Genomic DNA, 13,693 nt, shown 5'->3' with positions numbered 1-13,693 from the left:
TTTGGGCTTAAATAGAAGTCTCATCACGTGTCGCATAATTATTTGGCAAATGAAAAAATATTAAATTTATTGTTTTTAATTTTAGAAAAATAAAAAATTGAACATAATTCTCAAAATTATGGTACACTTGTGCGTCATGGCTGACGCCGATTACGCATAACAGACAAAGCCATCTCCATGCTTTTTTGCTTTCTTGCGCAGCAAACCAAAGAAGGGACGTTATTCCGTCCACACGGACCTTCTTATATGCAATTTCTGTAACCATGGATATATCCGTATTTCGATTTTACGCATATATAAAAAATATATCGATGGATATTTTGACATAAATATTGATAGACTTAAAATTAATCAAAACTTATAAAAATATAAAATAAAATTTTTAGAAATGAAATTAAAGTATAATAGATATTTTAAAGTTATTTTATTAAATAAATTAATGTATATATATAATATTATACGTGTGAATAAAAAATATAAATTTGATAAGTGTATATTGATTATTAAATTATATTAAATATTATTTGATCATTATATTGTAATATTTGATTATAATATATTTTGATGGATATTTTAACATAAAATATCCGTAAACCTAAAATTGATCCAAACTTATAAAAATATAAAAAAAAAAAAAAACTTTTAGAAATGAAATTAAAAACATAATAGACATTTTAAAATTATTTTTTTCAAATAAATTGATATATATATATATATATATATAAAATATTGTACATGTTAATAAAAAATATAAATTTGATAAGTGTATATTGATTATTGAATTATATAAAATATTATTTGATGATAATATTATGATTATAATATGTTTAATATTAAAATTATGAAATATTATAAAATAAATGATGATAAATATATAAAATATTAATATATTAATAATATTAAAAACACCATAAAGAAAATTATGATATTTTTTATTAATCAATTAAATGAAAAATTTTCATTTAATTATAAAATAGTTATAATTAATTTATTATTTAAAGTGTTTTTTTAATATTTTATTTATATATATATATATTTTTTTAATGCATGATATTTATCAAAGGGCACGTTTGCCCTAATGGAACTGGGCCTTAAGTGGAAACCTTTTGTTGGGGGTTGACCGGTGATATATCTCTGCTGTATGCCTGTATGTCATGTCGGCACCCACCGACACACCGATATTTCGAAACGCCTAATTTAGTTCACATCGAGGTAACTGAATACATTTACATATTAATGCTTCTATTGCATAGGGACACTGGTCCCTAAGGAGCTGCCATATGGAACTTACCAGACATCATCATAAAGGAAATTGACAGGTAACTGGTTTTCACACCCTTCAGGGTAAGGTGAGGGTGGGAGGACGCACTGTGGTGGCCTAACTGTTAGTCTCTTTGAATGGCTTTGCGGAAGAGGAGGACCCTGTTGAAGTTGTTATTTCGGTGGCTTAAACTCCATGAACTGCATATGCCCTGCCTAAAGTCTACCATTGGGATCAAGTGGCCTCCTTATGTGTGAGGAATTAAAGAACAGTTCAAGTTTGGGCGAACCCATGTCTATGAATACTAGAATGAGATGAAGGAAAGGAGCTGGGAGAAAAGAGAAGTTGCCTTCTAAGATGGGTTCTGTGCTCTACCATATAGACAGTGTCCTGGCCCTTCAAGTGATCCAATTTCTAAAAGAACAATGGTGCAGTGTGGAACAGTGATGAAAGTTTTAATGGTGACATTGGCAGAATGCAGTTCCTCTGCTTCCCCTGGGACCAGGATCCCCTGCCTTCACCAATGACTCGTTTTATCGGCTTATCACCACCTATATAAGGAGCATTACATGGACCCAAAAATCAAGAAGAAGAACAAAATAATTTTAACAGAGGCATGAATGTGCAGAAGAGATCCCAAAATAAAGTTCAAGAGTATATATATTATGAGTTTTTCCAGCAAAATTTGGCATTGTTTATAATACAATATTTGACAGAAGAATGCTTCTGGTCAATTCATAGCCTACCTAAAGTTCATAAATTTTACAAGCCTAAAAAGAATATGTAAATGAAAATTAACAGGACAAGAACGCTTTAGATATATTTGTGAGATCTATCCATCTCTTCCTTCTAAGCACCATAATGCCTAAGCCAACAATATAACTTATCTCCATTTTCTATAGATGCACCAACAGAATATGTTGGAAAGCAAATTTCAGAACAGCTATCTGCTACATCAATGTGCCCCCAAGGTTTTGGATATGGTGGTTGTAGAATCATGGCAACTTTTCTCTAGTACCTTTTATCTTGAGGGCAGCCCTAACAACACTTCCCCTTGTGACAATTCCAACCTTCAACATCGAAACAGAGAAAAATCAGACTACTTACTGCTGAAGAACGTCCAATCATAACAGAGTTTTACCAAGGAAAGTCGATATAAAATTATCTTACCAGCTTGCCATCACCATCTACTACAGGCAACCGACGGTACTTTGTTTCGAGCAATAACCTAAATTGGAAGAATCAGTTTGTGGTTATTTAGTTCTCCAAATTTTTCAGGAAAGAATGACTATGACAAATTAGAATGCATGAGATGGTGTTGGGATGCACTTGTGATGTTAAATGCAGAATATCTTAAGGATAGATGTTGTTCTTTGTTACATTCTTTTTTATAAAATATTTGTGAATTCAAGATTTTAGTTTCAAGAAAACCTTTTGCTTTTTTCTTTTTTCTTTCTATAGGTAGAAGTTTTAAGAATCATTGAGTTCCATTCCCAGTAATGGAAGCCTGACTGCAGTTAACAAGTTGCAAAACTACTGTTCATCAACTTTATAGTTCTCAAATAAACAACTTTCAAGATTAAAAGCTCTTATCTCTGCCTATCCAACAAGAAAGTCTCTCTTCAACTGAAATTGGTGTATCATGAAAAGTAAGAGAAACATGTACCTAGCAGCATCTTCAAGGTTGGTGGTTTCATGAACAACAACTGGAGCAGGTGTCATCACATCACCAACAACTTTCCCCTTAGTTTTAGCAAGGAGTTTCTGTATCTGATTGAACGCCTGTCATAATTTTCCCGAATTAAAAATAAAAATAAAAATTAAAAATTAAAAAATTAAAAAAAGAACAGTAGTTGGCTAGACAATCTTCACACAATTCCAAGCTAGAAGATTGCCTTTATCTGCTAATAGGACAAATGTTACAAGAAATGGTGAGCACAATAGGACAGACCATGTGCTGTGCCCGTACCATGCATCTATATTTATTAGTATTCAGTCACATGGAAAGACTTATGATAGAATGCATTTACAGGGAGACAAGCATCAGACAATAATAAATTGTTGAGTGTTAGTAGATTATGGTTCTTAACCTTGTATCCCAGCACTACCCGTAGGGCAAAACCTTTTGATTCCTTCAAGAAAGGGCCTCGACAAACCACCATCTAGTTTTCTTTGATGAGTTTGGTGAAGCTCTTGAATAAACTAATTTCAGAAGGGATACTATCCATGGTTTGATCTTTCTAGTGTAATAAATTCAGGTGAATTTTTTTAACTATATTTTAAATTGTGACAAGAGAAGATTGAACCATTTTGATTTATAACACATCAATTCAAGCGCAACCCTCTTGTAAAGTTCTCAGTTCCATCTCTATTATTGGAGATCTGACAGGCTTATCAACTTGCTATGGTATCATAGCAACTTACAACCGCCAAATCTAAATGCTGCAACCATGTTTAATTACAAGAGCAGTAACACTGCATTGTTTCTCCAGAAAAAGAAATAACAACAAAATAATTATCATTTATCATGATGAAACGTATGGAATAGTGTACAAGAGGACAACAGTAATTAACAAGAAATCAACAAATGAAAAGGATTTCTCACATACCTTCCAAGAACTATCAACATCAGGAAACAGGGTTGTGTCAATTTGAGCACCACCTAATTGCCAGAAAGACAATATACTCGATCAACATAAAAAAATCAGAATAAACTGAATAATGGAACTATATAACACAATCTCAACGAAAATTGACCCATGATGACAACCAAAGAAAAAACACCACAAATTGTACAGTCGCTAACAGGAATATAAAACAAGAACAAAAACATAGTTACAAGTTCATTTGCTCATAAAGTTATTACTAGATTAAAAAGCTTTGTCTGACTGACACATATGCAACCACATGGGATCAAAATTCAACAAAGTAATCAGTATTTAAGACAATTTGTCAGCTCCAGCAATTACTAAACTCAAGATTTGCCTAAAAAAGGCTTCCCTTAGTAGTAGTAGTAGTAGCAATAGTAATGGTTGTTGTTGTTGTTGTTAATGATTATTATGAAGTTCAATTTCTAATTGTTGCTGTTGTTAATGATTATTGTAAAGTTCAACTTCTAACCATTCTTCAAAGTTTTCATGGAAAGTTCAAACTTTCAATATTTGAGGTTTTAAGATTTCCATAAACATGATGCTTAGACCTAATCTATGTACAATCCCATAGAAAACAACAAAACTGACATAGAAGATATGTTATGTCAACATGGAAGATGTCTTGCAATCACAAGAATGGAGCTTGTCATTAATCGAAGACCCAAACTATAACCATGGGTAACACAACTCATACGAATTGACATAATGATCCAATAAAAAAAAATGCATAATAAGTTCAAACCATCAATATTTTCTCACTATTCTTGTAGTACCTGATATGGAGTCAAGTGCTAACAAATCATAATCAGAAACAAGACCAACCTGTGGCAAAAAAAAATAGCATTTAGTAAATGAACTGAAGTAACATAATCTAATAGATCATGAATATTTGGCTGTACCAGATATTATCAACTCAACTCTCAACATAGGCAAAGATAACTCACTGGTAGAAAATAATAAAAATAAAAAGTTTCAAATCAAAAGAAATGGTTGCTAACCACCACAATGCAGCATTTGACTATCACAAAAAGTAAGAAATGACCAACAACCAATAACTCTTAACTGCTTATATAGATGGAGAAAGAGTGCATAGTCTGGAGAAAGAGATTCTATACTCCACAGTATAATAATAAAATTTAAAAAATAAATTTTAAAAATAAATTTAAAAAATAAAATAAAATAAAAAGCAGTCTCTTGTGAAATAATGGTATGAAACCGCCGGATCCCTTTCCCTTTCAAATTCAATAAGAAACTTCATAATTCATTCAATAGATATTTAGCATATAATGCCCAAATACCAATTTTGGAGATGTGTTCCTTTTTTTTTTTTTCTCCTTTTTGGGAGAACTTGGGAACTACAAGGTTGGAGGCCTTTTCAGGTTGCAGAGCTTATACATGGTTTACATTTTGTCCATGTTTTATGATAAAAGTGTTGCTATTAAAATGGAGATGCAGGCTCTCCTGCTTAGACTTATTTATTGCCAGGGCCAATGATTTGGATAACCATGTTGGAGGTGATTCTCCAGTCATCTCTCAGGCCAAGATGGGAATTCCCATTATTGGTACAGGCGGAGTGATTTTTATTTTTTTTTCGAACAAGATGAATTCATGTTTCATGGCTGTGTTGCCATGCCAATCGAGAAACTCCCTTACTAAAACATGGATTCAAAAAAATTGTTTCTAGTCATGTTTTCTTTGTTGATTTCCTTGTGATTGGGTTGCGAAAATCTCTTTTTTCCTCTGTGAATGATTTTTTTTCTTTGTTTTTTTTTCTGCAAGAATCTCTTTTTTCCTCTCTGAATGATTTTTGTTCTTTGTTTTTTCTTTGTTTTTTTTTCTTCAAGCCACAACTCATTGGTTATTAAAAAGCAATTAATGTTTCTGTATAAACAATGCGATATCATGCTGATTGAAGCTTTTACTCAATGGCTCAAAAAAAAATTTAACACTTTATTTTTGGAAGAATATATTTTTGCATGCGAAACATTTGAATCTCATCAAATGTTTTAACACTCAAAAAATTTGAATCTCATCAAATTCAGCTCTCATAGTCCTGAGAGTACAGACTATACACCTTAGAAGTTTCAAATTTCAACAACATAGGTTCAAAATAGTTGTTTATTCTGACTTACATTAAACATTCATGTGAAACAAAGAATAGCCGTCATTTCAACAAAGTTTGCATTCAATTCACAAGATGTTTCATATTGATTAATTTCCTTTCCTCCTAAGGGAAAAGGAGGAACATTGCAGCCCAAGTCTTCATGATCAGTCTTTTGAAAAGGAAAAAAAGGAAAGTTACCTTTTCCAGGTAGTACAACAAAGTCAGATGCAACATGATATTTAAGATTAGTGCCTATTACAACTCTGCAGTCAATTACATTTCTGAACAGGAAAAAGAAACTGGGAAACCCCATTAGGATATCAATCACCAATGACATATTATAGTTTCCCCCAAATACTATTTTTACTATTCCAATTATGAGTGCAAAATGTTAAGTCAGAATTTCACCCGTTACTATGATTTAAAACATCAAATTGAGGCTTAACTCTGAGTAACTAAAAATTATTTATCCAGAATAAATTTAACAAAGAAACCTTCATATGCTAACAGAAAAAAAAATATATAATATGCTCAAGATCCAGATATAAATCATCAGGGAAATAAAAGAAGAAAACAATTAAAGGTCTTGCTAAAAGCTTAAGTAAAATTACCAATTTCCAATCTTCATCAATCACAGGAAAGCCAGTAATTTTTTTCTCCACAAGAGCTTCTAATGCTGTCAGCAAGAAAAGATGGATAAATAAGAAAGAGAACCAATAATAATATATTTACTACGAACAAAATCCAAGTACCAATAATACCTTCATCAACAGGGGTTGTAGGTTTTACAACATGTAAATGCTCCTTTTTTGTCATAAAATCACCAACTCTATATGTTCCATTTCTATGCTGCAAATCAACATACCGAGTTAGGACATTATCATTGGTGGAAAGATGCAATTGTGTTACCCCCTTATTGTACCAAAAGGGGATCAAAAGGTAAAAAAATTGTGTTACTGCAAGGTTACATCTATTATAAAAACATTTAAGAGAAACTTCAGAATGTTTCACTCAATGAAAATGTTTCACTCAAGCAATTACCAAGTGCATAGAGGGATACGCACAGCCAATTAGCAGTTGGCAAGTATTTTTTGTAAGTTTTTATTCAAGATGAGTGATGAAGAATGCAGTTAAAAATTCACAAAAATCGTGGGGCTCCACAAACGATTAATGGTACTAACATAGTTGTCAAATGATAAAGGTCTACTTATAATGGGGTATGGTTGAACCTGCTTGGTTCTAGCCTTCTCAAGGAGAAATCTTAAATGCCATGTACAGAGGTGTTTCTGTAATTTTATAAATTGAGGGTGTTTGGATATGCATTTTGGTAATTCATATTATTGTGTGGTTTGGTTTGGTATTATTCGCTTATAAGTTAATATAAGTTTCAAATTTTAGTTGAGGAGCAATTGGCAACAAGATGCAGGAAGTCTTGGTTTACATTTAAACATGGCCTTAAGAATTTTGTCATATATTTACATCTTATCTCTTAATGGTTTTATATTAAAAATTAGATTATAATTGACACTTAAATAAAAAAAATTAATTATGAGATAATCAAAAGATAGAAAATGAGATGTGTTCACTACCTTACTTTGTATCAATACCGAACCAACCTTCACCCCAATTTTGTCCCTATAACCCTCCCTTCCCTTGGTTTATAAACCATGTATTGTTCTTTAACTCCACCATCCTAGTGCTAAAATCATAACTTTTTCTTATTATTTAGAAATTAGAATTATAACAAGATTTTCCTTTTAATCTCATCCCACAAGATGCCTCGAACCATAAAGGGTTTATCTACCTCACAAATGAAAAATGAAGTGATTACAGGAAGTAACTTTATCAGATGCCATTATCACATAACAGATTTGGTGCAACCAAAATGAAGCAATTATAATAACAGTAAAGCTAAACCTTTTTAGTACCAACGAAAAGCAACTAGGATGTGTAAAGGCCATGAATTATTGGGACACACCAATATTCAATCTTATCGACTAAAAAGGTCATCAAATGTATTTACTAGACGACTCCTCAAGCAAGATGTCTAATTTAAATTTTGATGAGCCAAGAAAGACTTCAGGCATGTACTTCAAGGTTCATTAGTCTCTAACCTATAAAACCTATTTGTAAAAGGGTTAATTGGTCCGAGTTAGATATTGGTAACATTGTTGGAGATTTTAAATCTTAGAAATGGCTTCATAGTGTCAGTAAATACATTGGTAACATTCATATTGAAGGAGGAGATGTTAAAGGAGTTATTCACCACCTCCATAAAAACCAAAGGATCAATTTAGAAAATAGGAAACATAATTGAGAACTATAGAAGAGTTAGATGGTTAAAAAAGGAATTTTCAAATGAATCATGTTGGTAGGAAAGCAATGAACTATGACTTCTTAGCCAACTTAGAGAGTGTTTGGTAAATCAAATGACTTAATATGATTTATTAACTTAATTTAAGTAATTAAATGGATTAAGCATGTTTGGTAAAATAAGTTAAAATTACTACATAAAGTTATTTTTAACTTTAAGTATTAGGTATTAAGTCAAAAGAGTTAATTTATTCTTAATCTCTAATACCATTTGCCTCATTTGCCCACACTAGTGAGAGTATATTTTAGAATTATGATTCCACATCCATGACTTTATAATAAATATTTTATGGTTATCTTATATATCTTCAATACTTTAAATATGGATGTTTTATAAGTAACTTTATTACTTAAAATAAATTAAAATAAATATTAGTTAAAATAAATGAGGATAGATATTAGTTCAAAATTAACGAGGGTAAATGTGTCAATTTCATGATTTATAATAAATTTTAAATTAACTTTACCAAACAACCTTACTACTTAAAACAAAAACTAAGTAATAAGTTTTATGTTAACAACATAACAAAAATTTAACTTAAGGTCAACTTAAGTTATTAAGGAATAAGTATTAAGTTTTACCAAACATTCACTTAGACAACAAAGAAAGAAATATATTGGAAGGAGTATTCCCTCATGAGCTCCTTTGAATTGTTTGTAGGGTGCTCCAGCTCCTTTGAGTTTGGGAAGGTTAGAGTCATAGAACAGTCCAAGGGTGGTGGACCTCTCAAATTGATCTTTTTCTGAGACAAGGGGTAAACCCTTTTCGATGGGATATACAACAGGACAAATGCCTGTTTCTATGAATTAAGCCTAATAGATCATCAATGGGCGATTCTTTTATTCAATTCATTGAGTATAGAATAATGAACTTTACTGATTTTATTACCAAAAATGTTTCTTTAATTGAGGAGGTTTTGAATGATCAAAAGATGAAGCACCACTCTTGTTGATAAAGATAAAAAGGGAAAAATAAATAATTGTAAATTAAATTTGCAGTAACTAACATTGTATATCTCCTGTAATGAACATTGTTCAAAGGTGTCTCTTTAAATTGATGATTTGTAGGAATTGTTTGCATAAATTTTGAATTCTTGAGCTTGAGGCTAAGAGACAAGCTTAAATCCGACTTGTCCGTAGGCTCTCCAACTTAGATATTAACCCAACATGTGCATGCTCAAACGGGATCAGCTGATGGCAAACTTGTAGGAGGCGCAGTACAAGCGGAGGCCTAAATCAGACTCCAAACCCCAAATTTAGACAGTGAATTGACCACCTTATCTAATTAAAAGTGGAAGTATAAACCGTTACCAAATTCAAATTTGACAGATGCTTAGCATTCCAATTGCAGTGAACATTTGATGAAACCATGAGAATAGAAAACCTACCTAATTTTATTATGCATCTATTTTTCCATGAGATTCTGTAAGAACAGTTATTGAAAGAACCTAACATTTAATAACAGCCACCTTTACATTCCAAGTTTTCTATCCTTTTCCTACAAAACTCCCCTGGTAAGAGTATCAGAGACTCCAAGTTACAGCTATCTTTTGTATATTCTCAGCACTTAGCAATTCGACACTTGTTTAAAACCAGCATCAGGAGGCAAAAGCAAAAAAGAGAAAATAAAAAACACTTCGAAGCACTTACTTATACCTTCTTTTTCTCTTCTTTCCCGGAAAACAAACGAATTAGAAAAAGAAAAAAAAAACAAAGAAAAGACTCACCGGAACGGAGTTAGTAGTGATGGCGGCGTGAGCAGGGCAACGGCGAAGAGCGACAAGGGGAACAGGGGAGCGAAATCGAGAGGGAGAGAACAAGGTTCTAGAAAGAGAGGGAGATCCTCCTCGGGCTCCGTGGGGACTTACGGAGGCGCCAGCGATGACGTGGAGATCAGAGAAGGTGATCGACTCCATGAGCGTTTGAGGAAGAGAGAGAAAATTAAAGCAGAAAGGAATGTGCAGAGTGGAGATTTTGAAAGAGAGAAAGTAGAGAAAGTAGGCAGAGAGAGGGTGTTCCGTGACAAATAGAAACGCTACAGCTGCTGCTGGTCGGTAGAGACTTTTAAACCCACGCGCCTATCATGTGTGATGTTGAGCCTTTTCAAATACATTTAATAATTGGCTGTCCCCACACCATGCACCTTCCGCCCACTTGCATCTAATTTTGCCCCTCTTTATTTCAATCAGTCTTTCTCCCGATCACCCTTAAAATAGAAATAAAAACAGTAAATAATTCCTAAATTCCATAAATATTTTTATAATTTTTATAATTTTTTCATATACCAATGAATTTTTTACGGGACTACCCCTAAACCGTAGACTCTTCCTTCAAATGTTGGTGCTTGGTGATTTCAACACGACAACAACAGTTAACCGACAAAGACGCCAACCCCTATATTTTCTTCAATCCATAAAAAGCGGCAAAGCCTTCGACTGACCGCTAAGTTGTCAATATTCAACTGTTAGTGGATAAATTGGAGACGTTGTTCTCGTGGAAAATTCAAAATAGAAGAAAGAAATGAGAAAAATGTTGGCTTAGCAGCCTGGCTTGAGATGCGTCACTTTCTTGGAACATTCCAGTTGTTTACCTACCACATACTGTTCGATAAAATTCAATTCTCCGCAAAAGGCGTTGCTAAATTGTCAAATATAAAATTAAGATGATTTTGCAAGGAAATATCCCAAAGGTTGACTTCAAGAATTCAAAATATGAAGACCATGGCGATTCTTCTGAGGGTATCACTTAAAAATTATATTGAAGCTTATTGTAAATTATTTGATCAGGTGGAGTGGGTATCTAAACCAGTGGTTCAATGAATTAGATTAGAGTTTGAAACGATACAAGACATTTATTTTGTGCTTATCAAACTTCTATACCCTACTTTTAAAAGTAGGAGTCTATCTAACCATTTAATTTGGTAGGAGAGTCTTTTTCATGTGATATCTAATTCCATCTTTTTTATCATTTAAGTTGTTAGTTGGTTAGATTTCCCTAAATAGGGAATCGGGTTACTCGTCTATTTATCTATTCTCATCTTAGCCAAAAAAACAAAAAAACAAAAAAAATTAATGTGGCAGGAAGAGTATAAGAAATTCTCATGTCTGTACTTAATTTTTTTTATTAAAAAAAAAATCATTTTTCTTATTTTTAAAATTTAAATTTTATTAAAAATAAATATATTAGAAATTATTATAATTTATTTTTATGAAAGTAATATTTTGTTTATATTAAAAAAGTTGAAAAAAATAAGTCAAATAATTTTTTATTTAAAATTATGTATAATTAGGCAACAACATAAACCGACATCATTGTCATCCTTGTTGTCCCTAAAAAAATAACTATGTACAAGAATAAATTAATCTCATCATAATGGTTTTCATGATATTTCTCCTGCACACAATCTCTATTTATCTTTGTAAGCAAAAAACTTTACGAATTCTATACGAATATGAATTCTTAAATAAGACTTTTAATTGAATTATTTCATTGTAAGTAAAATTCAGAAAACAAAAGTTCTTTGAATGCTCAATCACAAATAATTCAATGGCTCAAAAAAGAGGTAGAATTTAGTATTGTAGGTTGCGTCATGACTCATGAGAATGATGATTTCCAAGCACGCTTTTAATAAACTACTTGATAGAATTAAGTCTACGGATGATATTTCTACTACAAGAATTAAATTTTTGGGCCACATTTTAACTATCATCATCGAGCTAGAGCTTTAAAGGCTTTGATTTCAATGATATAAAATTATTTGAAAACTTCAAAGAGATGGGTGTTTCAAAAGTATGTTTGGGCAAATGATTTTAAAATAATTTCCTGTTTTTAAAAAATAAAAAATTACTTTTGAAATTTTATAATATTGATTGTTGTTTTCTAAAAATAATTTTTAAAAATAAAGTGAAAAAGATAATAATTTTCAAATAAGGAATAAAGGTTGCTTTTAGTATTATTTTTTTTAAGAAAGAAAATTATGAGGAAATGAAAAGGATTTTTTTAAATATATATAATAAAAAATGAATAAAGTAAAATATAATTATCCTCCTTTGATTTCTCTTTGCACAGTTCTCTTCGATTATCCATATATTCCTTGTTTTAGCTCTAATGCATGTACTATTTGAAGCGTTGAACTCCTAACTCCTAAGCTTCGAAACAAGATATAGCATTCCCAATAATAACTTTGGAAATTACTCTAAATCTTACCTCAGAGTCATAGTATATGTTGCAGTTAGATTTTTAGCTCCAATTTGAATGTTTGAACTTCAAGGTATGTTCTTCAACCTGGTTTTTCATATTTGCTTGATCTCCAACTCTTTTCATAACTTTCATTTCTCATTTCTCATGCTATGAATTACCCCATTTTCATTTGTCAAAACTTTCCTCATACTTCACACTCTTGGAGCTCGTTTTAAACATATCTAGTCTCTTCTCTACCATGATTGAAAGTGATTTCTTTAACTTGCATCTTTTTCATCATTTAAGTATGAGATTTAACTCAAGATATATGTTAGATCCATGGTTAGGGTTTTAACAATAATTCAACTTAAGTTAGGTGAGTTGAACCTTTGTATTTTCATAATTCCTTTCTATATATGTCATCAAAGCATAATTTCTAGCTTCAATCACATCTGCATGTTCAACTCATCTCTAATGCATTAATGTGCATTGCCCCACACCTTGGAGCTCAACCTCGTGCCATGCCAAGGCACCCATGACACATTAGGTTTGTTGTCTATGTATGTACCACCATGTTTGCCTCAGTCAAGTTTCTACAATGACAACCTATGTTGTATCCAAGTCCTTCTTGGTTGAAGCAATGAGTCATGACATTGCACTCATGGCTTGTCATTCTCATGCATAAAGCATTGCACTCCTGTCCCATGTATCAACCACATATCTAAGTTGGTTATGTTGCTATAGCATCACCATGTCATGCTTTCCTTAGTGCTGCAACATGCCTTAGCATTGCACCTATGGCCTAGATAGTTGCCTTGGTACACAAAGTTGAGCACCTTTATGCCAACATCGGGAAAAAAGAGGTTGGACCACTCCTCATGCCATTATGGCCACAAGTTACATGCCACACATGTCGTAGAACCCATGTGTGTGTACTAACATTCTCATCTATGTGCCATGACTATGCTTTGATGCCCCATTGGTGCAACTAAGACCTTGTCTTGGTATCCACATTTATTAGAAAAATTAGGCTAATACAACCTAAAGTAATCACCCTAGACGGAGGGTGAATAGGATGATGGTCTTTTTTTGAAAATTTAAATTATATGAATGCAATAGACAATT

General features: G+C 32.1%; 1 protein-coding gene across 1 annotated transcript; it reads right to left on the bottom strand.

The window, feature by feature from the left end:
• Positions 1-1,895: 1,895 nt before the first annotated feature.
• LOC117911910 (CBS domain-containing protein CBSX1, chloroplastic-like) lies at positions 1,896-10,407 on the bottom strand. The gene is made up of 8 exons (XM_034826345.1): positions 10,117-10,407; positions 6,778-6,865; positions 6,628-6,692; positions 4,686-4,734; positions 3,871-3,923; positions 2,928-3,043; positions 2,432-2,489; positions 1,896-2,331 (listed from the first exon to the last, which is right to left on the bottom strand). Exons 1-8 carry the CDS (start codon positions 10,303-10,305, stop codon positions 2,257-2,259), a joined length of 693 nt encoding a protein of 230 aa, XP_034682236.1. The 5' UTR covers positions 10,306-10,407; the 3' UTR covers positions 1,896-2,256.
• Positions 10,408-13,693: the final 3,286 nt, after the last annotated feature.

Source organism: Vitis riparia, chromosome 3, assembly GCF_004353265.1.
Source record: "Vitis riparia cultivar Riparia Gloire de Montpellier isolate 1030 chromosome 3, EGFV_Vit.rip_1.0, whole genome shotgun sequence".
Classification (NCBI taxonomy): Eukaryota; Viridiplantae; Streptophyta; class Magnoliopsida; order Vitales; family Vitaceae; genus Vitis; species Vitis riparia.
The sequence above is the reverse complement of the archived record's forward strand: the minus strand, read 5'-3'. Positions and strand labels throughout refer to the sequence as shown.